This window comes from Pleurodeles waltl, chromosome 3_1 (genome assembly GCF_031143425.1).
Source record: "Pleurodeles waltl isolate 20211129_DDA chromosome 3_1, aPleWal1.hap1.20221129, whole genome shotgun sequence".
Taxonomy (NCBI): Eukaryota; Metazoa; Chordata; class Amphibia; order Caudata; family Salamandridae; genus Pleurodeles; species Pleurodeles waltl.
In genome coordinates this window covers 633,056,650-633,081,748 of record NC_090440.1, presented here as the reverse complement: position 1 = coordinate 633,081,748, position 25,099 = coordinate 633,056,650, and the positions used below count along the sequence as shown (strand labels likewise).

Sequence of the window (25,099 nt, the reverse complement as noted above, 5' to 3'; positions counted from 1 at the left end):
CCATCTCAGTTAAGTATAGGTAAGTACGGATAAGTATTTTTTTTAAGTGCCATTGGAGGTCCTGAAATGGGCCCACTTACATGGCACTGGGTGCAATCGCCATGCCCAGGGGACCCTGGTCCCCTGTGCTGGCCATTGGGATGGTGGGCATGACTTCTGTCTTTTCTAAGACAGAAGTCATTTGGTATGGATAGCTTTGCATCAGAAAATTATGCTAGGCTGGTTAGGGTCATTTTTTTTACTCTAACCTTCCTAATGTCATTTTTGGGTGAAACCCCTTCTTCCATACTGCAAGCCCCACTCGGATTATGTCATTTTTTTTAATGCTAGCCTACCGCTTGCACCATTCCATAAATATGGTGCCCGGCTGGTGCTCAGAAATGGTGCAAGCCAGTGCTAAACATTTTGGTGCAAAACTGTGTTAGTGAAGTTTTGCACCAAAAAGTATAAATCAGGGCCTTTGTGTTTCCATTGTTTAGAAAGTTGAGTAGCACAACCTGTCGACTAGCGTATTCATGGAAAAACTAGATCCAAAAATGTTGGTATTTGTGGTGGGGTTTCCAGTTCATCTGGCCAGTAGGATATTGAGTCATAGTTGTCCTAATCACCTCAGGTCAGTATTTCAGTTGTTGAAGCATTTAGCTGGAGGTGATTTACACAGCAAGATGTGCCTCCAAGCTGCTTCTGCTTTAGCCTTCATAGAGCCATTCTTATAAAATACAGACTATTTATGCTGGTGGTTATTTATAAATCACCTATGTTGCTGGTACACTGTTTTGTTTGATTTATTTCTTCTCATAGTTCCGCCTATGTGACTGGATGAAGCACTGATTAAATATACAAGTCCTTCTTCAGTCTACCGCTTAAAGCCTTGCATTTAATGAACACGCTGTGAAAGATACATAAGGCTTTCAAATCCCTGACAGAGCCCATTCATGGTTACTTTTTCTGATTGGCAAATGATTAATACCTATTATGTTCCGCTCTTTAAAGTCGTAAGCTTGCTATCTAGCTGGATATCAAAATATCAAAACAACATATGTTCTGTTATTCTACAGACATCCACTTGTTAATATTCAGTCCAAGTCCATTTGTAAGTTACATGTATTGATGTGTTTTGCATTCACCCAACCCAGAACTACTTCAAGATGGAAGATTGATTTTTAAATCACAGTCCTGGTACACATTTTGCACTTGGGATACTTATCAGAATCAGAATCAGAATCAGAATCAGAATAACTTTATTTAGTTGTCGAATCAGTTGTAAATGTACGCGAAAACAACAATAAAAACAAGTGCTATTGACATAGTTATTTCAATACAAAATCAGTTAATTTTGTAGGAATCTCATAAAAAGAAAGCAATATTAAAATTCATATCTATATAGTCTGTCGGAACAAATGTTAAAACGTTTATTCAGGTTAAAGGGTGCTTTGTGGTCTCACTGCAGCTCTCAGAAAACAACTAACATAAAAGCAAGTCTCATCGTCAGATAATTGTTGCAAAAAGTGGAAAGATTGGGTATACAGTACAGCCAGAGAGTTCTGGACTTCATAAAAGAAATTAAAAACAGTTTGGTAAATCCACCAAAAAGATAAACTGTATCATTGTTTGCCCTGACCTCTCACCACAAGGACACAGTTCAATGGAAAGCAAAGTGGATGCTTAATTGTATCCCGGCATCCACAAATGTTAAACAAGTAATCGGCTGAAGAACTACCAGGGCTCAAGTGCAGATAAGCAGCAATAGTGGGTTTTAGCAGTTCTGAATTAGCCTGTTTGCTTGAGCCTAGGCTAATAATAACCCTTGTATGTACTTTCTACTTAGGTTGCCACTTAACATTCGGTTACGAAAGGCTTGGGTTAGCCCAGTCTCTTGAAAGAATTTATCTACATAGGCTATCCGCTGGATGGAGAGACCTTTACCATAAGCGAGACAATCACATATATATAACGTCTCGTCGGTTTTCCAAATGCATAACAAGAGCGACACTGAGCGTGTTCTAATACGATCACTCAGGTAGTTTAAACCCAGCTCCCTGTGACAAATGAAATGAAAAGAGGACAGGGGAACAGACAGAAATTTCTACAAAAACGAGTTTTCTCTGCCTGTATTGCTGCAGTCTGCAGTGCCCCAGATCTCCGCCCCATAGGATGCCACAGGGACACAGTGAGTAGTATATATCTGTAGTGGTGAGGAAAGTGCCCTTCCCCCTGGAGGGTATGAGAGACTAAAGAGTGAGCCGACTGCCCTGGATAACTTCGTCCTGCAATGGGTGATGTTTGCTACCCATGAGCCGGCTAGATCGAAAGTAACACCGAAATAAAAAAAAATGCTAGTGCTTAGCAAACGATTTGTGGCAATTGCAATACTCGAAAGCCGGGTACACTTAGAGCCGCAAACCATTTTAAATAATTTAGAGAAGCTAGTCTGTAGTTTGAGGGAGGCTATGAATTGTACAAAAGAGTGAAGAGGCAGACACAGTGCTTTTGGGGTGTGAGCTGTTAGCACCGTGTCATCGGGGTATAGCAACACTGAGAGGTGAGAGACATTTACATTTAGGATATTCAGAAGTACAAGAAATTAAGTGACGTCTGAGTGTATTTGTATACGAAATAAACTATAAAGGGGCAAACACACACTCTTGCCGCACCCCACAACCAAAGTTTATTTTTTTAGAGACTTCACCGATTTGTCCGAATCTTATTCTGGCCTTCATGTTCTCGTGCAAAGAAGCTAAGAAATAAACCAGTGCCGTGTCCATTCCTATTGACAATAATAGTTGCCACAGCTTAGGGCGATTAACACAATCAAATGCCATGGACAAGTCCATGCAGGAAAGATTTAAAGGTGTTTGCTTTGGTGTTATCAAATTTAGGTTCAGGCATAGCTTTATAGTGCCTATGAAGTTTTAAAAGCCATACTGACAAGGATTTATGATTTCAGTTTTCGCAACCCGCTCTTTGATCCTATTATTCAGAGCTATTCCTAAAATGTTAACCGGAGTATCAATCAATGAGATGGGATGGTAGCATTTGGGCAAGAGTCAGTTCCCCTCCTTAAAAATTGGAACAATAGATGTGGCCCAGGAACTCGGTACTGATGAGAGCATAAGATGATTAAAAACATTTGCCAACAGTGAGGGCCAAAGTTTGGTATTGCATGTATTCAAATCAATAAGGACCCCATCCTGGCCAGGGGCCTTTTCCCCAGCACCATGTTGAATAGCAGAAACAATTTTGCATAAAGTAACCTGTGTATCTAAGTGGCCACTATCCTTCAACAGTCACCCTCATCCTCCTCAACCTCTCGGCTGCCTTCGACACTGTCTGCCACCGCACCCTAATAGCCCGCCTCCGCTCCATCGTGATCCAAGGACAGGCCCTGGGCTGGATCACCTCCTTCCTCTCCAACCGCTCCCAAAGAGTCTACCTCCCACCTTTCCACTCAGACCCCACCGAGATCATCTGCGGCGTCCCACAAGGCTCCTCGCTCAGCCCGACTCTCTTCAATGTCTACATGAGCCCCCTCGCCGACATCGTACGCAAACATAGCATCACCATCACCTCCTACGCCGACGACACTCAGCTGATACTTTCCCTCACCAAGGACCCCACCAGCGCCAAGACCAACCTGCAAGATGGAATGAAAGACGTCGCAGATTGGATGAAACTTAGCCGTCTGAAACTGAACTCAGACAAAACGGAAGTCCTCATCCTCGGAAACACCCCGACCGCCTGGGACGACTCCTGGTGGCCCACGGCCCTTGGCACCGCACCAACCCCCTCAGACCACGCACGCAACCTCAGTTTCATCCTGGACCCACTTCTCACCATGACCAAACAAGTCAACGCCGTATCATTCTCCTGCTTCCTCACCCTCCGCATGCTCCGAAAGATCTTCCGTTGGATCCCCGCCGACACCAGAAAGACCGTGACCCACGCCCTCGTAACGAGCCGCCTGGACTACGGCAACACCCTATACGCAGGAACCACCGCTAAACTCCAGAAACGTCTGCAACGAATTCAAAACGCCTCCGCCCGCCTCATCCTCAACATACCCCGCAACAGCCACATCTCCGCCCACCTGAGACACCTGCACTGGTTTCCCGTCAACAAAAGGATCACCTTCCGACTCCTCACCCACACACACAAAGCCCTCCACAACAAGGGACCCGAATACCTCAACCGCCGCCTCAGTTTCTACACACCCACCCGTCATCTTCGCTCCGCCAACCTCGCTCTCGCCGCCGTCCCTCGCATCCGCCGCACCACGGCAGGTGGGAGGTCCTTCACCAAAACATGGAATTCCCTCCCCACCAACCTCAGGACCACACAGGACCACTCCACATTCCGGAGGCAACGCAAGACCTGGCTCTTCGAGCAGCATTAACCCCATCCCCCTAGCGCCTTGAGACCCGCACGGGTGAGTAGCGCGCTTTATAAATGTTTATGATTTGATTCAAGATGAGCCTGTGGTCTGTTTCTGAGTTAAAGTAAATTTGGGTAAAGTTTGCCTCCCACGCCTTGCAAGTGATGTGACAGCCAATCAAGATCACAGTGTAATTATCGGTTCTCATGGCTGACACAGCATTCCAAAAAGACTTTCTTGGATATTGCATAAACCAATGCTTCCAACTGCTGAGAGATGACCTCCTTTCACTTCTTTGCTATTGTTGTTTTATACTGTTTAGGAGCAATGGCTACTGCAGAAGAGTCCCTAGGACTAGCAGCAAAGCCCCTACACAGTGATTGGTTCACTGCTGAGCGTTCTTGGTTATACCATGTTGGTGCTGTGTGATCCAGTTTAGAAGATTTTGAGACTTTTTAATAGATGAACAAGAAAACACAAAAGAACTAACTATCTCCCCCAGAGTATAAGTCCTAAAAAAGAAGTGGGGGGACTAACCAAGTTAGGCAGTGTGCAAGTGAAATCACGTGGCATGACATTACGGCACATGACATAGCATGTGGCATTATAGGAAGTGACATCACAGAAAGTGGCATCAAAACCCATGACTTTACAGGAAGTGACATCACTAGAAGTGACATCAGATCTTATGACCTCACCCATATATTTAGCATGTCTATCATGAGTACATTAGAGCGCATTAGGAGTATACATGCAAACACCCCTCATTTTGGTCAGAAGAGACACGCCTTTGTAAGCTACATATAAAACAATTTGCCTTTTGGCAGATTAAAATTTCCTTTACCCAAGGTTTGAACAAACTGACTACGCTGGCATCCTACTCCGGCAGGCAAAATATTTCATATGCAGCAAATTTCTATGTAGATGTGATTGCTTTAGCTACCTGCACTCTCCAAAGGTGAGACAGTTCTCTTATGTGAAGTATTCATACCCAGCTTTACCCATCTGCACACATTGTAGTAGATTGGGGCTCATTTTTCCCCAACAGACCATGACCCAAAGAAAGATAGAAAGACTGAAAAGGAAGAAAGGAGAAAGAGAGAGAAGAAAACAATGATACGGGCCGAAAAGTGAATGAAAAAATAACCAATAAGTAATTGTAGATTAGAGAAAGAAAAAGGTTATGACAACCTTGGCACTCAGCAATAGGACCCTAAGAAAAAGTGTGGGGCTCTGCATTTATGTTTTTACAAGTTATAAACTGTCCTCCAAATTGTCACCTCCACATTTAGCAGCAGACATCTCTCATGTTCTCTGGGTTGGCATAACGATATCTAAACTACCCTCGCATTCACCAGTGAAATCTGACAGCTCACTTTGATATCAGTACCATCAAAATAGCCACACAGATAATGGACCATACATTTCAAAGTAGGAGGTATCAGCTCCACTTCAAAATAGTTATGAGCTGCATAGTATCAAAGGATGTGAATGAAATAGTAATAAAGGTAACTCGCCCCCCCAAAAAATCACATGCGATTCCAGTCCCAACTAGTGCTTTCAAGAAAATATTGGCCTGCAGAAGGAAATATGGCTAGGTTGCATAGAAAAACTATCCAATTCGAGAGATGTAAGAACACCGATGGCCAGTAATCAGAATCAATACTAGTGTTTGCTCACTAATAGGAAATTTGCACATCCTAAGCATGTTACACTGCCCACACGGGGCACTAGAGACAGCCTACTTGACCTACTTGTTTACAGTAACACTGACCTGTGGGCTTGTCTATTAACAGTAACCTCACACTGCGGGAGCCAGCGCTGAGTAAGCACACTTGATCTTTCGTTTCATTTATACAGTCTTACTCTGAATTACATCAGTCTCCCAGAGCTAAGAGCATCATAGAAACAAAGCTACCAAGTGTTATTGTGTTATAATACAGTACAATGCAAAGTTTGAAACATCACTGCAGTAGGGAGGTGTGAGAATGGAAAACGAAAGACCACCCATAACCTGGCAGGGTAACAACTTGACAAAATTTAACACAGCCATATACAGTGCTCTCAAATTTCCAGATCTACCAAAAAGCAACTTGTCTTCTATTTAAGGGAAACAGCCCTTCAACATTTAGTGACTTGAACTGGTAAATAAAGCACATAACTTTAAATGTTTCGAAACCATTTTGTGTTGTTGTGTGGCAGATTTAGATACTTCTTCACAAAAATGAAAGATGTGGGTCATGGAGGACCAAGCAGGATTATGTAGGGCAGTCGTTACTTGAAGTGAAATATGCACAGTTGTGGCATTTGTCTGCCAACCACTCTCCAACCTCATGCACCAAGAATTAAAACCTTTGATGTAAAACAGGAAAAATAAAGAAATGTCCTTCTAATGGCTGAAATGAACAGTGTGACAGCAGAAAACTTGGGATCAATCCCAGATTCCCAGCATGACCAAATTGTGTAATCCTAGGCAAAATCTCTCTTTTGAGTTTGATGTAATAAGCTGTAATGTTGCACCATATATAATAAGAATCTAGGTCACATGTAGGATGTACTTGACACTTGACTTTCATGTGGCTTCTGTCTGCCAGACACACTCTAACCTCATGCACAGAGAACTAAAGTACAAACATTAACCTTTGATGTGAAATAGGAGACATAATCATATGTTCTTTTAGTGGCTGCATTGCACAAAGTGAATGCAGGAAACCTGTGTGCTGCCCATGACGCAGGTGGGTGCCACAGTGATGATTAAGGGTTTGCACCCTTTGAATTGCTATGTGGAAAAGGGGAACATCTCCCTGTGGAATGCTGTGACCTGAAGGGGCCATGTCTGTGTGTGCGCTATCACAAACCTTGTATGCTAGGAGAAGGGATGTCGCTCTGGAGCAGTGTGCAACTGGGAATGAGAAGCAACCAATTACCCATGGAGGAAGAGCAACGATTCAACTACCCAACAATATAGAAGGAAGCTAGACGCACTTCTGGAGTCAGGGAGGCTTACCATATCTATCGTAGCATCACGACTTCTGCTTACCACAGGGGCACTCCGAAGCTCCCCTGTAGCCAAGAACAGGTAATACTGTATACTGAGCCAACAGGCCTACAGGGTAACTTTCACTGACTGACATGGACTGACACGGAGTTGAACTCACTAGTGAGACCTAGCTTGAATGTCACCTCACATAAATGGGGAATAACCATGATCCTTTGACATGGAAGTGGGACTCGAGAGCTGACCCAGGAAAGCTAGTGTGCATACCTTAAGAAGACTGTATATATTATTTGTGCAGAACGCAGCATACATGCCAACAGGAAATAATGAGGAGAAATAAAGATATTTCTCCTTGCTACGCCAGCCATAGATAGACTCACCAGTTTGGTGTAAATCTGTGATTGAGAGTATTTGTAAATATAGGTATGCATCAAAACACATGGATGAATGCACGGGAATGCCCAAGCACCACCTATTCAACGCCTACCCGATGCAAGGTAACACAGCGCAGGGTAATGTGCTATCTTGTGTTAGTTTTTTTTTTAAACAAAGCAATAAAAACACAAAGGAATTTGCAAAAGAAGAAATTTGACAGTAAGTTTATTCTTCTTAATTGGTTGCAAAGTCAGAATTTTAAAATATCTTATGGGGTTAATGCACCTACTGCAGCGATTATTGTGTTACCAGTACATCTGAAGGAATAATAATAATGGTAAGTTAACTCTGGTGGTAACGCATTTGCTGGAAAGATCTGTGTTTTTACTAGTCACAGTTTTGACTCAAAGTAGCATAGATGGTTATTGTGTCTCCTGCAAAGCACAACATGTAAAATGCAGATGACATATCCTGTACATTAATTTACAAACTTGTATAGTTGATTGTCAACATAATGTGTACGTGGAAGTAAAGTGCTCTGACAGACTGCATTGTGATGAGTAATGCTATAAAAGAAATAAAAAATAGTGGTATCATTATTTAGTGTAATTACTGCGACAGGCCACCACATCTGACATTCTTAAAGTGCATGCATGTCTCTTATATACAGCATCAATGAGAATAGACCAGGTGAGAGATCCATGGTTTTTGCAGCACATATTAATGAAAGCCGGCTAATATTAAAGAGGAAATTGGAAATGGGAGAGTCTCCAGTCATACTTACGACATATTTCTGGTGTACGCCAATCAACACACAAGCCAACTTCACTGCAGGCCTGGGCATAAGCGGCCACTGCTGTACAGAAGCACTCACAGTCTCCTCCACTGTCACATGAACATGAGTCTGAGACACATGAGTCATAGTATTGCACTGGATTCACCTGTAAAAAAATCACATTCAGGATTGGAAGGTAAAGTTCACAAATAGAGAGAATCCACCCGATTTGTGGGGAAATCATTCAGAGGAGATATATAAATTAGGAGAGATTTCTATCAAAATATATTTGTGCAACTTCTCTACTTAATTACGTAGGGCACATATTGGAGACACGAATTTCTGTAGCACTAGTTACCATTTTATAATCTTTCTCAGATATCCCAAGGCACACTGCCAAATCTCTAAATGCTAAGCATTTTAGTGAGAACAACTGCCCCTTAAAGTTATATATAATTAGGTGTCTGGGGTTTTTTCTGTTGCGAGGTCACGAGTCATATTTCCGTAATGATACAGCACAAAGGGGCAAGGAGTACAAAGTGCTTCCCTAGTCAAAGAAAAAATCAGGGGCCCAAAGTTTTCTTTATGAGCCCGCCTGCACTGTTTGCTGAATGTCTTGATTGGTAAAGCCAAACCTAGCTATTCTTGCTTCCCCTCAGGTATCTTTCTTCCACCACAAAACACTTCCTTTGTATTTTACCTCGCATTTACAGGTTATTTTTCATCCCTTCTTTCTGTCTTTGCCATTGTTTTCCTAACTTTCTCATGCTAATCTTTTCTCACTTTCTATTCTCCCTTTTCTTACTTTGACGCTGAAAAATAACTCAATCCCCAACACGACAGATAGTGTTCACTACCTGCAAACATCTCCACAGATTAAGCACTGAGTACACGCTCACTAACCTCTCTTCCAAAATTCTAAATTTTACAAGTGACACCTGATGGGCTAAATACGTCATTGTATTGCATTGTGGTGTAACTAGATTGATGTCCCACTTACTACCCCTTTCGAGACTTTTATTCATAATACATAAATAAATTAGATTATAATGCATTCCTTCAGATCCTAATGCTGCCATTCACTGAAGGGTAGAAATTATAAATGTATTATCTTATTTGTATGCTCATTTATGTGAGTCCAACATTGAAGGACTGTACAGTGCTAGATACCTAACTGCAGCAACAGTAAACAGCACCTAGCCATGCAGATACAAAACACATCTGATGCAGCTTAAGTGCTAGCAGAGCCCTGGATGCTGCACACTAGTTGGACCTTTTTAACCTCATGCTAGATTACAGAAGACATTGAGCTAATAGTACTGACCGGATTTGCTTACCCTACGTCTGAAGAGTTTTTGTCAAATAGGCTGGATTCTAAGTTCCCATTTCCTCCAGACTCCAACCTTTGATATCTACGCAGTCAGTAAGATAGTGCTCATAGCCCGAGAGAATCGTTTGCTCTCATCATTTCATCATTTTCCTATATTCCCAAACCAAAATGGAATCCCAGGAACTCACCATCACGTGGCAGGCTTGGAAGACGTTGCTCCTAATGATGGAGCAGTAACGCTGAGCCCACACCTCTCTGTATGGGTTACTGGAGCAGGGACTAGACATCACCGCATTCGGACAGCTGTTGAAAACTTTCCAGCTGTTGCCAAAATTTTGGGCATTGGACTCTAAGGACTGGCCAAGTGTTGTGAAGTCATTGCTGGCTCTGCCATCGAAGTCGCCACAAAGACCACAGACAAAGCCCTGGAAGAGAGTAAGATTTGTTTGAATGAGAAGGAAAAGTACTTAGCACGTTGAAGTGGCATTTCGATTACAGGACTATTTTAAGGAAGTTGAAACATGAAGGCGAAGCAAGGAGCAGAAGAGCACGCCCTGATAACAAAATAATGTATTTCTAGAAGTGATTGTTTCTCTTATATCTACACTGCAACTATTTGCATTTTCCTTTAACGTTTTCTTATTTTTCTGTGGGGAGCCTCACACCTCATCTCTCCGATGAACCTCAGATTCTGGAATGGGTAGTTTGAACCTCACACCCACCTCATTTCTGTTGCCACCTGTTTCTGCACATGGCTCGTCTTTCAGTTTGTGAGCAGATGCACAGAGCAGGCACAAACACAGAAAATGGCAATGCATCCTTCACCACAGTCCCTCACAGCGGACTTCTTTCATGAAGGGACCACTGAGGAGATTGGCCTACCAGGTGAGAAGAACAGCAGATTTCACTATCCATTGGCGGCATCCTGATATTTCTGTGAAGTGAGGTGAACTTGAGAACGCCTCACCGTGACACTGTTGACAATGCATTAAAATGAAAGAAATAAAAATGAATGTGAAAATGACTGCACAGCTGCTTTCTATTTCTTCTTTGAAATGGCAACACCTAGGAGTCAGCAGACTGCATCAGAGGATAATGGCTAGCTTCAACCATCTTGTATTACAGAACATCTACAGATGGAAACATAAATATGTCCTCTAGGCTGTGCCACTTGATATTTCATCCCCAATCCCAGTCATTCATATTCAGCACATGTAATCTAATGATAAATTATTCAATTCCAGAAGAATGTTTTATCCACAATTTTTATTTCTTCAGAAACATTTAACACAATTTGGAAATTCCCGTGAATTAATGTTGCTTCAGTTAGAACGTGATCTCTTCTCTCCGGATTTGCTCAAAGAAACAGAGAAAAAAGCTATGCACCCAGTGATACCATGGTAAATCGTTCAGTTTACTCACAATAATAACTCAATCCCATCTGATACACCGCAGGGGCCAGAGTTTATCAGGTGTCACATGTCGATAGTTCACCCCCCTCCACGAACGCTAATCGGAAATACCTTTGAGATTTTGGCGCTCAACAGACTAAACTCTGCATGTCTGGGTTTAACCTGCCAAAATTTAACAGGGATGTGGACTTCATCCCACTCAGTAATTATCTGGTGCGAGAAAGTGTATAAATTATCATTTTGTCTTGTAGAATCAAGGTGAGTCTGACATTTCCCATCTAACTAGTACTGTTGACCACAGTCTCTAGGAATTCAAAATGTTGTTATCAATCACCCTTCAACTATTTTTTAAATGTCAATTCTGGGGGAAGTTAATAAGGCACCGAAATTCATCACACCATTATCAAGTTAATTGAAACTAGGAAAGAACGTGTAAGGTTCAACAGATCCTTTCCATAGTCTGCGACTTCTACCTTTAATAATAGAATGGCGTATGAGCCCTGGAAGTGGGTGAGTTGATAACGGCTCTGTTGATATTGCCCCTAGATTTACATTCTAGCCGAATAGTTTATATCTTGGTCCTGATGGATTAAAAGATTACAGGATGTCTGGAATGTAAACATCTTGTCTTTTTTTTTTAAACAAAATTCGACATTGCATTTCTTGGAAGCTGGAAGAGCCATCTTAATAGGCTATTTTGTGGGACTACAATGTAGCTGACGGTGTGCACTCGAGAAGGGCTCTTTCTCAAATTGGAATGTAGTGCAAAGAGTCAAAACCTGCATTAAAAGAAAAGTTGGATCATGCTGGAGAAGGAGAAAAAGGATTCTGTCCAACGTGGCCTGCTTTTCCTGCGTGTGAAGATATACACAAAAGCGAAAGACCGTATGGCTTCCTGGCATGATGCATCTCCCCTAACATGGATCATATTCCTTGAATTTTTGTGGAAGGAAAATCGGGTTGAAAATATCCCTGAAAAATAAAAAGTTAGTCAAATGTAATGATGAGAAATTCATAATGGCTAACTATGTGTTGCTACAGTAGAAATATAATTATTACCTCATAACATGGGGACTGCGTTTTTGTTAGAAACCTTACTTAAACATCTCCCCTGGTTAGAAACAATTTATTGTTCCCATCTCATGTATTCAATACTAGTCTTCTGGGTGTTGTGTGTCAGCCAGTAAAGGGCTTCTCAGATTGAAATGCAATGACAGTGATAGTCACAAAACATCTTGAAGTGCCCTGTACCCGCAGAGGCAGAACACCTTGAAGAAGTGTACCAACAAAAACTGAAGCATGTAAGAAGAAACATTTCCAGGTTACACATTCTCCTAGAGAAGTCCCAGGGACATAGGTGCAATTTTCCTGGGTATCTATAAAGCGTTCACAATTGAGACTTGTCATGTTTTTGTATCCAACTGCAGAGCGACTTACAGGTGGTGCTGGTTCCAGAACCTATGATTAAGGACTTTATCCATGTTTCAATGGATTTCATCTTCAGTACTTACCATGAAGGAGGCTTCCAGCATTACTTTCACAGTTGTTCTCTGATCCCATATTACAGTCACTCCATTGGACATTGTGATCACCAAATAGAGGCCCCTGACCGACAGCTGATATGGCACAACAGCTGAATTCTGACCAGCACTCAACATCTGGATCCGGCCTTTCAGAAGACGAATTTCAGTTGTCTAGAAGGAGAAATCATCAATTCTCATGAGGCACAAGCATTGGCAAAGCAACTAAGTTATGCTTTAATATGCTAGCACATAATACTACATCTTCACAGAAAGATTGTTTCATATGAAAGGGAATTATTAATTGGGGTGGATGATAGTACGCCACAGGAAACAAAGTCACTAACCTATTACGTCTAGTGAAACATTTTGGTACTTTAAACCTGTGCTCAACCACTGGCAACTAAAGCACAGAGAGGACACATTAGTTAAAGAAAATATGGAAAGCATTTCAAAATCATTAAATAATTAAAAAGTCAAAGGTACATCACAATAAAAATCCCACTCTAATTTTCAAAAAGAGAGAATGATATAATAAGCAAAATTACATTAAATAAAAATCCAGTCAGGGGAACCAGATGTGATTTTTTAGAGTGTCGAGTAGAAATAGTGCAAAATAAGCAGTAAGAGTCAATGATAGTGTATTAAAGAGGTTGACGTAGGACTCTCGTTTTTGGATCGAGACTGCTGGATTCAGGGTGCCAGCGCCCCCGCTAGTGGTGACTGAGTCATTCCAACACCGTCATGGCAGCTGTCAGACAAACCCTTTCAGCTAGTTAGCAGCACCTCACACAAAGAAAGAAAGCAAAGGTGATTTGTGGCAGCCTGATGCATGACACATGGGACCTCTCAGGTAAGTTGTGATCAACAAATCGCACCCATTTTTCTCGTTAGCAAAGGTCTCATACACACATAGGGCAAAGAAAAGATGCAGGATGGTTTTCAATACATTTATTGAAAGGACTGCAATCTATGATAAAATATATGACCTGCAATTATCATGGCAATGAGACATATCTAGATCAGGATTGTTACGATCAGTGAGAAAAAAATAAACAACCCAAGCATATTGGAATAAACAGGTCAATAGGAATCCTACCTAACCTCTAAGTCCAAGCCAGAGCATAGCAATGATAGCCCAATCTGTCTGTAATTAGTCCATGAAAGGAGCACCCACCCTTTTACCTGAGAACAGGGGTCCTCCTGCCTTCTCTTTGGCTGGTTGTAGAGACAGGGCTGAGGTCAACAGTAAAATGGTATACAGCATGGATGGGTTTCCTGGCCAGAATGACCTCCCCCCTTTTCCTTGGCCTGTAGAATGTTTTTACAAAGGACATATTTCTGTTCTGGGAAATAGGCCTGACGTGGGAATGAGCCTCAGTGTTGGACTGTTTATGCAATCTTGTGGCCACAATACTAGGTGGATTATGATGTACCCTTCTTGTCAGCCTTAAGCAAAGGTGCATAGTGAGATGTCGTGCACAAAAATAACACTTTCACAGAATCACAGCTGATTATGAAAAATAAAACATCCCCATTGAAAAGCAGGCTGACTAAAATGAAGAAGTGAAATTAGTGCATATATCTAGGTAAAAGGCCAAAGCAGCAGCAGATGTACAAGGAGCCAAGAAATCCACAAGTGGTCGCTTATAGGATGCCTCAAGTATCAACAGCAGTTTCAATGGGCATGTCTGCGAATGAACCCTCATCAAGGAAATTAACAGAGCCTCATTCAAAGAAGGCACAGGCTGCAGAGCAAGACAAATCTTTGTTGCACACTCAAAGAAGCACCACAAGCTATGGAAAATCAGCTGCACACAGCTCAGTTTTGGTTGAATGACAATGACCAATTCAGCTTGAGCTCCTCCAGCAGTGAAGTTCTGAAATACGGCATCATGCGATCAGGACACATGTGGGCTGGTGGGAGCTCCATGACTCTGCTTTGCTGAGATGTGACAGCCATTGTGTATCAAAAATAGCAACAGCAGGATACCACCAATGAATGCCAAAGTTATTGAGAATATACCAAAGACACTCGAGAAGAGTGAATGAATGGCTGAAGGCATCAATCCAAACACAGTCTGGAAGGCGCTAACAAGTCCAGAACCGACAGCCTAAAAAAAGTGCACAATTTCCGCAGTATTAGATGCTTTGAAAATCCTGCACATTAACACTCCAAACTGTTTTGAGAAGTTGGTATTTATTAAGGACTGTATCTCTGTATCTCTACTGATGACTTAACCAGTTGGAGGTTATAGGTCTCTCTGGCTGATGTCAAAGCCATATGTTTTTGAAACAATAGCGCCTTTATTCTGCTCAGCTTTTCAAAATTTAAATACGCAGTAGCAATGTGCGGCCACATTTCTGCTATTTTTTTCTCTTGCGTGGGGGGAAATATCACATGGCCATAGCAATTTACAATTTGGGAAATGAAAATCACATAGGGAATCTCAGGCTTCATCCCACAACAGCCTTCATCACTCAGCATCACATAACTTCCATTCAAAAATATCTGAAACACTGGGCGATTCAAAGACACAGGAGTACCCTTCAGATAGCAAACTAGGTAGACTACGGCCACATTACAAGAGCCGTGCAAGGACACCTGCTTACAAATAATAGAATGACTAACAGAAGTCTCACATTTGCTTCCTCTAAGAAAGACCTCTGTTTTGCTGTATAGACATTTATAATCGAAAGGTTACTCCCATACCTTGTGAATGTAGCTGTCCCTAACCACTCAAATCTACCAATTGCAAAATGTTTCAAGCTCTTGGTGAACTGAAATTTTGAAATGGGCACATTAATCACACTGTGTATTAGCCATACTTCTGATGCAATTTGTGCTACAGGAAACAGCAAGTTTTCTAATTTCTTAATGTTTAGCATGATTTACTTGCTTCTTTCTTAGCCATTAACTGTTGCTGTCTTTTTAAGTTAAATACAGCAAATAACTCAGTAAAGTCAACATTCTGCCAGGGCACGTGGCCACTTCTAAGAACCTGTAATATCCAAACCAGCTGAATAATGGACCTAAGCTGACACTGTCCATGAAGTAAAAAAGACATAGAATTTTGAATATTGTCTATCCCAGACAACACAATGTTAATTAGGGTGTAAATGCAGTTGGACAAAGTGTTCATACCATTAATGACAACAGCTAGAGCCTTTTCCACGTTTTCTTCATCAATCTGCTTTAAACGTGCAGCAGCTTCCATTTGTCAAAGCTACCAAATCTTATTATATATGACATATTAAAAAAGTTTTGAGTACGGCTTTCTAGGACCTAACAAGAAATCTTGTAAGTTGACATCTTTTGAAAGAAGCTTAAGGGGTTCTTTGACAGCTGCTTTTGTGGAAGAAAGTAACCATTTTTGGTAAAGATTACCCACAATATATGTTGATACCTGATTTTTGGGTTGCGACGCAACAAGAGTCTTGTCGGTTTGCTCTGAAACTCTGGGTGGAAATTACAACCGTTTGTGTCCACTGGCCACAATAACCAGCCGCTGGGATGTGAAAGTGAGGAATTAAAGGTACCATTCTGAACCCAACTAGTAAGCTGCTCTAAAGTGACATCTAAATGTGTCTGCAAATTGTTAAATTTAGCTGGTGCTGGGATACTGGGCTCAATCAGTTCTTTTACTTTTACTAACCCCAGAAACGCCATTTGCTGAACTGTGTCATTTAAAAATACCATTTGTAAACTAATGAGGCATGCTCTAAATAGAGGCTTCCCCACCCTGTATTTGCCAATCTTGTGTTCCCCATACACTCTTCAAATCAACAGTGTTTTTCAAAACTCATAACCCTCAACAGCCAGCTGGGAAACAAACACATCTGAATAGATTAATTTTGTTTTGGTTAGCAATATCTTTCTCATCTTAAAAAAGGTAATTTAAAATATTATGACTGTGCATTCTTAGCATCATGCCCAGAAAAATACGGAAATATTTCTACATATGCTTTGCAACTCCCCACTGGTGGAGTTGGGGAATGCTCCCATTGTTTGTAGTTAAAAACTGATCTCAGGGTAATAGCTCAGTGCAGAAAGTAATGTCCATTGTGATGGTAACAGAACATTTCCCATAATTTGCTGTGTTAGTATATGCATCTTCACTTTCAAATACAATATAATATTCAAGCTTAAAAAGCATGGAATCAAATGTTTTAACATCCCAGTCATCAGAAGCAACTCCAGATGTAATAACATCATTCATGGAAACTTTGAATACATATGGAATTTGAATTACCTCAGTAGGTCCAATTATATCATATGGTACTTTATCCCAAACAATCCCATTGGCAATTGGAACAGCCGAAATGTTCATGTAGGAGGCTGGCCTGGTTTGTAGTGGATACCTTGGGTACTTTCACCTTATACCAGTTCCAGTTATCCCTTATTAGTGAAGAAGTAGTGTTCTAGCAGCTTAGGCTGATAGAGGTAGCTATGGTAGAGCAGCTTAAGCTGAACTAGGAGACATGTAAAGCTCATGCAGTACCACTTATAGTTACACAGTACTGATACACAAGCAAAGACAATACTCAGTGTTACCACAAATAAAGGTATTTATTTGGGTGACAATGTACCATAAATATCTTAGAGACAATACTCCTTCTGGAGGTAAGTATTATACACAATATACACACTAGAGACCAAAATTAGACAAGTAAATAGTCATAGAACAATGCAAACAGTAGGAAATCCTATAGAATGCAATGGGACAAAATAGGTCTAGGGGCAACACAAACCATATACTATGAAAGTGGAATGTGAATCACAAATTCACCCCTAGACAATGTAGTGTGTGCAGAATTGCTGGAAGAGTAAGAATTCAGTAAAGGTAAGTAAATTACCCCACCCCAGAGCCCAGAAAAGCAGGAGTAAAGTACTGCAAGTTTCCTTAGGACATACTACACCTTGTTTTGGGGATTTTGAAGTAGCCAACCAAGTCTGCAAAGAATAATTGCTGGATTATTGGACCTGAAGACCTACAAAGGTAGGGGGACCAAGTCGAGAAGTTTAAAGAAGTTCCAGGAAGGACCAGAGCCCCTTCCAACCCAGAAGAGGGTGCAAAAGAGGAGTCCCTGGTTAGTCAAAGACTGCAGAAATGCACCCTAGGAAGATGCTAGCGGGTTCCTGCATGATGCAAAAGATGTCCCACCAACAAGCCTTCGCTACGACAAAAGTGCATTTTGTGTCAAATGGCGCTGGATGGACCCAGGTGGGACCTGGAGGCCTCAACTCTGTGTGAGGAGGAAGAGGGGGCTCTCAGCACTTTAGAGAGCCCTCGGGATGCCAGCCAGCACCCCCAGGAGCAGCAGAACCCGAGTTCAAAGGAGATGCAAAACACAGTTGATGCAGCACAACAAAAGAAGGTCCCACGCTGCCGGAGAACAACTCAGTGAGTTGAGCATCACAGGAAGGAGTGCTGGGGACCTGGGCCAGATTGTGCATGAAGGAATTTTGCAAAGAGTGCACAGAGGCCTCAGGAGGCGAAGAAGATGCAGGACACAGGGCTACTGTCGATCTCAGGGAAGGCAAGGTGTTCAGGAAGACAGTGACTATTTATTAGTAAAAAGAAAACAATGACAACCCAATCCAAAGCAGGAAGGCAAGCAATGTCAGCAAGATCCATAGATAGTACCATGGACAAACCAAATAATTGTTTTTAAGCCAGTTATAAAGCATATGTCTTCTTGAGACAAAGTTGATTTGTGGCAGGTGCAGAGGAATTTAAAGAAAAGTCACCATTCTCAATGAAATAATTGCAAGCAGTGTGTGTAAAAACAGGAGCCGGTGCAGAACTGATAGATGGACCCAATAGTGGTAGCTCATTTCAAACAATGTCATCCGTTTGTACTGAACTGGAATAGTAGAGCGCTACGTTTTGGACGCTTCTTGTTGGTAAAGTGGTAAGAGGAAGTAACAAAAGCTCATTCTCCACCCTCCCAAAGCTCAGGGAGACAACTGTAGCATTAGTACTTGCAGAAGGATTGTTGAGTGCTTCAAGAGGTATATACCATTGGGTAGTGAGGGAGGCTAGGGAACTACCCAGGAATCCTCGTAGTCTATTGTGCAGGATTGGCCACATGGTGTAGGTTGACATTGTAAATTGTAACAAAGCTTTTTTCTTTAGAAACAGACAGCGGTGATATGATGACAGTTCTGCTACCGTGTATTCTCAGGAATGGAACTGGTGCTCTATATAATGAGCCAAACTTCTTTTTCACAGCAATCTTTTATTGTACTAGGTCCCCAACTTTAAGAATCCAGCCAGTTGATATTGTTGGCAAATCCCTCATTCCGAAGTTGGTGGCATAGGTAGATGAATTTTCATCGGGGAATTGCTGTATTTCCTGTAAAGCAGCAACACGTTCATTTATGTCAAAGGCTGTTGCTGCCACCACCGCACCAGGGCCATCAAGATTTGGGACATACATAGGTATCCCAAATAGGACCTCATAAGGGGTATGTCCTCCTAAGGAACTTCTGGGCAGATTATTTAGTGCTCCCTGGGCCTCATATAGGTGATGAAGCCAGCTACAACCTGAACCTAATACCGTCGCTGTTAAGGATTGCATTAAGTCTTGGTTCTCCCTCTCCATGACCATGCTGCCCTCAGGATGGTATAGTGAGGAGTAATAGAGCTGAACACCTATGGCTGCTATGGTGTCCCTGATTGCCCTGGAGGCAAAGGCAGGGCCCTGGTCTGAGTGGACTGCTGCAACTGCATATGCCCCGATGAAGACTTGCAAATCTTTAATAACATTTTCAGCATCAGCTGATTGTTATGGCCATACCCACTCGAATCTAGAACATCGACTAAGATATATTTGTATGCACCATCAGGTTGTACGGGACAGCAATGGTCCAGGTACACACATTGAAGTGGTTTATTGGAGACTAGGAGAGCTGTCTGTGGTGGGCGTTTGGTGATGGATCCTTTAATTTGCAGGCAGATGTCACTTCAAAGGAAGTATTGTTTGGTCTGTTTGTACGCGGTTGCAAAGCAATTCACAGTTAGCACCCATTTCAAATGGTTGCTAACCCATTCCCCATGGGACCCCTTCCCCTTTGTGAATGGCCCTGAAGACATTTTTCAGAGCAGGCAGTGGTCTTGTGGACCACTGCCTCCTCTGAAAATATGAAACACAAACGTTTCATTTTTTTGTTTGCGTTGCAACTCGTTTTCCTTTAAGGAAAACGGGCGGCAATACAAAAAAAAAAAACTGCTTTATTAAAAAGCAGTCACAGGCATGGTGGTCTGCTGTCACCAGCAGGCCACCATCCCTGTGAGTGCTGTGAATCGGAAGGGGGTCGCAAATTGCGACCCACCTCATTAATATTAATGAGGTGGGTCTTTGCGACCCCCTTCCGATTCGTAGATGGTGTCAGGAACACCATCTAGCATCCGAATATGGGACTCTCAAATTGCGAGTCGCTCAGACTCGCAATTTGAGAGTCGCAAATTTGGATTTTGCTACATCTGGCCCAAGATGTCAGTGGGTATTGAGTACTCAAGTTCATATTGAACAAATTCTTGGGTCTGCAGCTTAGGGCATTAGTGGACATTAGTGGCAGTCAAGGAGGTTGCCCATTGAATCGAACGTGGATGCAATGCTCTTGAGTTTGTGACGCTGACTTTTGTGACAGCCACAAGGGCTGGTACTGGGGACAACGAGAATGGTGCATTTTTCTTGGGCAAGTGGTCTCTCATTGCAAATTGTTGTTCTGCATTGCCGTATAAATGTGATTTGTATGCTATGAGTACCATATCACCCTTTTTAAATGTGACTTAGGCAAACGTGAAGGCACCAGGAAAAATTCTGATGAGCAAATTTGTTTTGCTGTCACATGTGTGTAAGTGTTGTGTTTCTAGCATGTCCTGTTGTAATGCTTTGTGTATGTGTGTGTGTTCTGGTGTCCAATGTTTGCTTGAAAAATCTAGATGAATTAAATCATAAAAAAAGGTTTTATGCATTGTGCATGGTCAAGAATGTATGTTCTGCCAGAATTAAAGAAATTCAGCAATGACTGTAGTTTCTTGGTGGTATTTGGACGTTGGAGTTGCTTGCATTTTTCTAGAAAGTGTGAGGCTAGGTTCTTGCCCTCATCAGATAGTTTGTATCTTAGGAATGGGGCACTAATAAAAACAAAATGGAATTTATAGCCTTGGACAGCAAATCCTGAAGCGATGTTATCCAAACGGGCCAAGCGTGCACTGAGGTCATCATCCGTGAGATAGATGTCATCCACATAGGACAACGCCTCAGGATAAATATTATGTTATATTGATGCACCATGGGCAGAGAACAACCCAGGTTTATTTCTATAGCCTTGAGGGAAACAACAAGACCACCTTTGAAAGCCAAGTGCACTGAAGGTGCTTAAATCCTGTCCTTCTGGTGCTATATTTTGGCAGAAAAAACTATTGGAAATATCCAAGATTGTTTTATATTTTGTTATGCACCATATTGTTAATAAGTGCTGTGCTGTGTGCATTTTGGATTTCATATCTGCGAGTGTGAATGTTTAGTTGTCTGTAATCTAAGACTATTCTATTTGAATGGTCAGGTTTGGCTACGTGGAATAACTGGTTATAAATTGCAAAGACACAGGGTTCTATTACTCCCTGGTACTCAAGCTGTATGAGAATCTATCTAATGGGTGCTTAAGCTTCATGTTTAATTGGATATTGAGGCTGGATATGCGGACTTGATCTGATCTGATCTAATTGGTATTACATGGTAGGGGAAATCCTTATCTCACCCTACGTGGTTGCGATACAGCACAGGAGTCTGCAACAGCCCGATTGGCAGAGTAGGCTTGCTCTACGTCTGGAACTAGGACCAAAAAAGAAGTCAAGATGACATCTTCTCCTTGTGGGAGCTCGTGGCCAATCCTTTTCTGCCAATAAAATGTCATAATTTAGTGTTAATCTTCTCCAAAAGATAACTTTAATAGTGCGCTCTACGTCCTCCTCAATCTTAATGTTTAATTTGTTTACCCTGTCAGATGGGGAGATGCGCCTGTCTGCAGTTTCGATTTCAAGAAAGTTGTTAGTAGGTGTCACATCCAGAAGATCTATAAGACTCTGATGACATATCATGACCTCTGCTGCGCTGGCTTGCAGAGTCACTGACCCCGTTCTATTCTTCAGCAATGTTCTCAATATGAGTGGCATCTTTGCCCAATATTGCTGCCACATCTTTCTTTTTAAATTGGGGCTTTTGCTGTGGAAGTTTCTCTTCTTATTTTGGGAAAGTTTCTGAAGGAAGTTGTGAGTCCTTTTTCGGCTTCATGCAGTAGCTTCGGTGTTCTGACCACCGTCCTCTGTCCCTCCATTTATCCAGTGTTACCTCAAAGGAACGAGATGGGTGACTGGAAGGTATATTGATATCTATTGGGTGTTTTTTAAAGTTTCCCTGTTTGTAAGGTTGCATTGTTTTTCTGAGGTGTCTGGTGGTGGAGATTCTCCTCTTTGGGTTCTTCTATCTTCTATCAGTGTTGTTAGAGCTCTCTTGTACTTGCTTAGTATTCTCCTTAGTGGAAGTACTCTCTAATTGTATTTGAGTCTACGTTTAATGCTGGAAAGGTGACCCATGAATAAAATATTTCTATTCTGTATTGGTTGTGTGCTTCAGTGACTAACATGACATCTCCCCCCTCATTTGTCAGTCCATTAGCTAAAAGAAACTGTGTGACAGCCTGTCTGCAGTTCTCTGGGCTATATACCGGTTGTGCCATATTTAAATAATAGGTATCAGAGTTGGGAACACCAATGGGGGAATCATTTTAAAGCTCAAGCCTGAACAACCTACAGCCTACATCGGTGCTCCCTATTCAGCTGAGGAGGATTTTTCCCGAAGACCACGGATGTCTCCATATAATGGTACTTAGGGTACCATTCATGTGTGTGAGCTAGAGACACTCAAGAAACCTGTATAGTTAGTGCCTTACCAACATTGCTGGTGCCATGTCGTAGGACTCTTGTTATTGGAATAAGACTGCTGGATTCAGGGCGGCAGAACCCCAGCTTGAGGGTGACTGAGTCAATCCCACACTGTATGGCAGCTGTCGATACAAACCTTTCGGCTAGCTAGCAGCACCTCACCCAAACATAGAAAGCAAAGGTGATTTGTGGCAGCCTGACGCATGACACTCAGGGGGTGATTCTGACCGCCGGGGCCAGGGTCGGCGGGAGCACCGCCAACAGGCTGGCGGTGCCCCGCAGGGCATTCTGACCGCGGCCAGATGCGGAAAACCGGCGGTCTCCCGCCGGTTTTCCGCTGCCCTGGGAATCCACCGTGGCGGTGCAGCTTGCTGCGCCGCCACGGGGTATTCTGACAGCCCATACCTCCATCCTGTTCCTGGCGGTTCTCCCGCCAGGAACAGGATGGCGGTATGGGTTGTCGTGGGGCCCCTGGGGGCCCCTGCAGTGCCCATGCCAATGGCATGGGCACTGCAGGGCCCCCCGTAAGAGGGCCCCACTTTGTATTTCAGTGTCTGCATTGCAGACACTGAAATACGCGACGGGTGCCACTGCACCCGTCGCACCTTCCCACTCCGCCGGCTCAATTCTGAGCTGGCGTCCTCGTGGGAAGGGGGTTTTACACTGGGCTGGCGGGCGGCCTTTTGGCGGTCGCCCGCCAGCCCAGTGTAAAACTAAGAATAGCCGCAGCGGTCTAACGACCGCGGTGCGGTATTCTGGAGGGAGGAAGTCTGGCGGGCGGCCTCCGCCGCCCGCCAGACTTAGAATGAGGGCCTCAATGAGCTCTCAGGGAAGTCTTGGTTGAGTAATCTCACCTCTTTCTCTTGTTAGCAAAGGTCTCATACACACACGAAGGCCAAAGAAAAGTTGCAGTATGGTTTTCAATGCATTTATTGAAAAGACAGGCTGACAGGTGGAAACCTCCATATTAGGGGGTTTCCGTCAGTCAGCCGAGTGGAACCAGAGTGGCGGCATTGGCCTCAGATCCTTACGGAGCCGAGGCTAATGCCGTCACAGAGAGGGTGCCCCGAGTATTCTGAGGTTGCTGGGCAGGGGGACACCCAGCACTGCCCTTCCACCAGCCTTTTCGTGGCGGGGACCCCACCATGAAATGGCTGGTGTTAAGAGGACTTGTGATCTGCATGGCGGAGCTGCACTTAGCACCACCGTGGCTGACCACAACTCCTGCCAATAGCACCCAGCTGGAATCTATGATCCTGGCAGTGGCGACAATCCATTGGTGGTCCAACCGTCAGGGTTGTAGCCTGGCAGTCAGACCACCAGGAGTGCAGCGGTCCGACTGCAGGTACGGCGGTCCTATGGACCGCCGTACTTTTAATGAGACCCTAAGTCTCTGACCGAAATGAATCATCACTCTTATACATCATGGTGTGCAGGGATGATTCAGAATAAGTCTCTGATAAAATCAAATTATCACTCTGCATACATCACAGTTCACAGACAGGAACCAGAAGAAGTCTCTGATAGAAATGTATCATTACTCTTCGCATACATTGTGATATGGAAGGATGATCCACAATAAGTGTCCGGTGGAAAGGAATCACTCTTTGCATACATCAAGGTGTGGAGGAATGATCCAAAACATGTCTCTGGTGAAAAGGAATCACTTCTTGCATACATCATGATGTACACAGATGATCCAGAAGAGGTCTCTGGTGGAAAGAAATCACTCTTTGCATACATCATGGTTTGCAGGGATGGTCAACTTTAATTTTCTGGTGGAAAAGAATCACTCTTTGGTGTGTAGGGATCTTCCAGGATAAATCTCAAGTTGAAAGAACTTTTTTCATACATGTTGGTATGCAGAGATGATTGAAAATACATTTCTAGTATGAATGATTCAATCTTCCCTTACCAGTTGATGTTCAGAGATGATCCACAAGTCCCTGGCGGTAAGAAATCATTCTGTTCATACATCAAAGTGTGGTGGGGTGATACAGACTAGATCCTTGATGGAAAGGATTCACTCTTTGCATACATGATGATGTGCAGGGATGATGTAGAATAAGTCTTTGCATAGAATTAATCTATTGGGAGCCCCGTAACTCACATTCACCGCTTTTTCATGCTTTCCTCCTTGCAGCCAGGGGGATGTGGAGCTCGAAATGGTAGCTATTGTGTAGAGGACACAGTTTTGCTCGGGGGAGTTTGGGCTGCTGGGTCCAATTGGGAGGTTGGTGGTTGGGTGCAGTATGTCTTACTTGTTCCTGCAATTCTCCATGATGTCCTGAGCTGGCAGGCACCATCTTGGAAGATTTAATACCTCCCAATTCAAGATGGTGGCCCAATAATTCTGTTTTG

General features: G+C 42.9%; 1 protein-coding gene across 1 annotated transcript in view; it reads right to left on the bottom strand.

Annotated features, from left to right (window-relative positions):
* The window catches only part of LOC138284404 (mucin-5B-like), a 528,306-nt gene that overhangs the window by 142,812 nt on the left and 360,395 nt on the right, over nucleotides 1-25,099 (bottom strand). Inside the window, exons 22-24 of the mRNA XM_069223140.1 lie at nucleotides 12,774-12,956; nucleotides 10,039-10,275; nucleotides 8,530-8,686 (exon numbers count right to left, since the gene is read on the bottom strand). Of these exons, the coding sequence (XP_069079241.1) occupies nucleotides 8,530-8,686; nucleotides 10,039-10,275; nucleotides 12,774-12,956 (577 nt within the window). The remainder of the gene's footprint in view (nucleotides 1-8,529; nucleotides 8,687-10,038; nucleotides 10,276-12,773; nucleotides 12,957-25,099) is intronic.